This window comes from Babylonia areolata, chromosome 7 (genome assembly GCF_041734735.1).
Source record: "Babylonia areolata isolate BAREFJ2019XMU chromosome 7, ASM4173473v1, whole genome shotgun sequence".
Classification (NCBI taxonomy): Eukaryota; Metazoa; Mollusca; class Gastropoda; order Neogastropoda; family Buccinidae; genus Babylonia; species Babylonia areolata.
Genome location: NC_134882.1, coordinates 13645836 through 13648940, shown reverse-complemented (window position 1 = coordinate 13648940; position 3105 = coordinate 13645836). Strand labels below are relative to the sequence as shown.

The 3105-nt window shown below is 41.5% G+C and overlaps 1 protein-coding gene across 1 annotated transcript in view; it reads left to right on the top strand.

The window, feature by feature from the left end:
• The window catches only part of LOC143284342 (transmembrane protein 272-like), an 11359-nt gene extending 10314 nt beyond the window's left edge, over window positions 1-1045 (top strand). The window contains exon 4 of the mRNA XM_076591052.1: window positions 606-1045. Within this exon, the coding sequence (XP_076447167.1) occupies window positions 606-1045 (440 nt within the window). The remainder of the gene's footprint in view (window positions 1-605) is intronic.
• Window positions 1046-3105: the final 2060 nt, after the last annotated feature.

The window sequence follows — 3105 nt, the reverse complement described above, 5'->3', positions numbered from 1 at the left end:
ACTCACTGTGAAAGCTTTCAATACATGTTCAGTTTGAAAACAACAGCAGCAACAACAACATCAACAACAGCAGCAGCAGCAGCAGCAAAGCCCATGAAATGTCCTTGTGGTCAAAGACCTAGAAATCACCCATCATTCATGCGCACAATTTCAAAATTATTCTTCACTACCTTATGACACGTCACTTTCAAACACACTGTCCAACTCCACGTGGTACGTATTAGAATTTGCTCTGTCGTTCATCCTTGCTCGTTCCAGTACACACCTTCGTCCCTTTCACATCATGTGCTTCGTTCCTTTGCTTGCAAGCGTATGGACGTTGGAAGGAGGAATTATATGTAATATCCCGTCACACATTCTGGTGAATTTAAACATTGTGTTAAATTTATCAATTTTCACATTTGAATGTTTTTGTTTGAAAAGGTTAGGAGAGGAGGGACTAGCTGAATGGTGAGTTTGGTGGGAAACATGGTACTGACAGAGGTGAATTAGTGGAGTTAAATTTGGTTAAGTGTCCCGTCACACACACACACACACACACACACACACACACACTGGTGATTGTAGATGAATGAGTAAACCAGAAGTACTGTCCTATTTTCCAGGAGTGAAATTCCTTGACCAGTGTCCACTGGAGCCGCGGGTGCCCGTCTACCTCCTGGTGGGTGGCTGCGTGCTGATGCTGAGACTGATCCTCTGCCTGTGGAGGGCCTTCCAGCGACGACGTCACGACAGTGCTGACGCCACTTATGACGAAAATGACGCGGACGCAGGTTTCTCGTCGCGGACCTACCGCTTCATGAACGCCGTGCTGACGTTGTTCTTGCTGGGATGGCACGTGGCCGGTTCCTATTGGCTGTTCTCCATCTGGAAGCCGCGCTTCTCGCCCTTGCTGCACAGTCCCAGCCAATGGTGTGAACGGAGCGTGTACTTGTTCAGCGTCGGGGTCAACGTGACCTTGTATCTCGTGGTCTCCGTCTACCTGCTTCTCTTGTGCTGTCTGGGGCTCATATATAGACCCCCGGATCCCGACCTCATTCACTGATGACATCCTTGGTGGATTTTTTTTTTTTTTTTTTCGTCGTCGTCGTTATCATTATGAACAGTGTTCCTTTTCATCATCATCACCTTCATCACCATCATCATCAGCAGCAACATGACATCATTCTATCTTCATCATCACCGACATTATCATCATCATCATCGTTATGATCAGCTGTTTTTCTTTTCTCCATGAAGGAGCATGTCATATTTTGAGGGGTGTTATCCGCCGACAGTGATGGATGTATGACTCCAAACATTTTGTTTTTTTAGAACCTGACTATTGCCCTCTTTCCCTTTGTCGATCTGCACAAATGATGGCATCGTAGGCGCGTTTTGCACGGTGTTAATGAGTGAGTCTGTGTGTGTGTGTGTGTGTGTGTGTGTGTATGTGATTGTGTGTGTGTGTGTGTGTGTGTGTGTGTGTGTGTGTGTGTGTGTGTGTGTGTGTGCGATGGTGTGTGTGTGTGTGTGTGCGATTGTGTGTGTGTGTGTGTGTGTGTGTGTGTGTATGTGTGTGTGTGTGGGGGGGGGGTGGGGGGGGTGGGGGGGGGGGGTCAGTGTGCGTGTCCCCTCAGTAGTGTGGAATCCTGAAGACGTTTGACATTTCTGTTTAAACGTCACCGGCTCCAGCTCGTCAATCACTCACTCCTCAGGCGCCACGAGCCCAAAATTCAATGCTGTGGTGTCTTTTGCCCTGCTGTACATGTCGTGTCTTTCCATATTGCCTTTTTTTTTTTTTTGCTTATTTTTAGAAATTATCTTCTTTTTAAAAAATATTTTTATTATTATTATTTTTTTTTTTTACTTCTTGTTTACTCCTTGCATTATTTTATCTTTGTTCCTTTCATTTCTTCGTGCTTTTGTTTCTTTTTGTATCTGTTTATTTATTTATTTTGAAAGCATTCTTTCTTTTTGTTATTTCAATCATTTGATATTTCTTTTCTTTGCTGTTCAATTAATGGCTGTAGAACAAGATACCGAGTTTGGGAATGTGTTTGAAATATTATTTTGTATTTAATTTTGTCAGCTACGTTGTCTAAAATTGATATATATATATATATATATATATATATATATATATATATATATATATATATATATATATATACATATATATATATAATGTTTAGCAAATGGTCGCAAGCTCCCAGACACTAGCATTCTGAGAGAAAAATGATTATGGTCTGCACGCCTTTCACTCTAAACTTCAGGGATGACTTTTTTCTTCTTGTGAGTAGATTTAGATCTTGTGCAAATGGACCGTATCTATTTATGTACCAGAAACGCATGTACTGGTTTTGGGGGCAGTGGTCAGTGGGTGTTTCTAATATCATATTTAACTTTCATCGCTTGCCTTTTCTACATTTCTCCCGTGCATCCAGCCCTTTACGTGGAGTTTTCGGTACCAAGGGAGACAACCAAGTGTTTGGTTGTGTTTCGGAGTACAGTTCCTTTGGTAACAGGCGATGGTAGGCAGGAGATACGATCAGTGTAGGTTGGGACTGCGTATTCATTTATTTAATTTTTACCATGATTATTGTTATTCATATTATTCACTATTAAATGATTATCATGAATGTAATTATGAGCATGATGATGTTGATGATGAGTATGATGATGATTATGATTATGGTCATGATGATGATGATGGTTATGATGATGAATGTGTTTTTTTTTCTTTTTCGTTTTTTTTTTTCTTCTTTCTTTATAAATTTCATGTTGTTTTATTTTACCTAAAATCCTAACTGCGTGGGGATACGCTGCATCTACGAGGCGGATGTGGTATTGTGAATACGAATTTGTCCGAACGCGTACTTGAACAACTGAACTGATCTTTTAGAAGAAAATACTTATTTTAAATATGTGCAAGGATAGGTGTTTAATAAGGACGAGAAACACACCCGGTGTGTACCATGACAGGTGTTTGATAAGGACAGGGTCACACCTGGTGTGTGCCAGGACAGGTGTTTGATAAGGGCAGGGTCACACCTGGTGTGTGCCAGGACAGGTGTTTGATAAAGACAGGGTCACACCTGGTGTGTGACAGGACAGGTGTTTGAT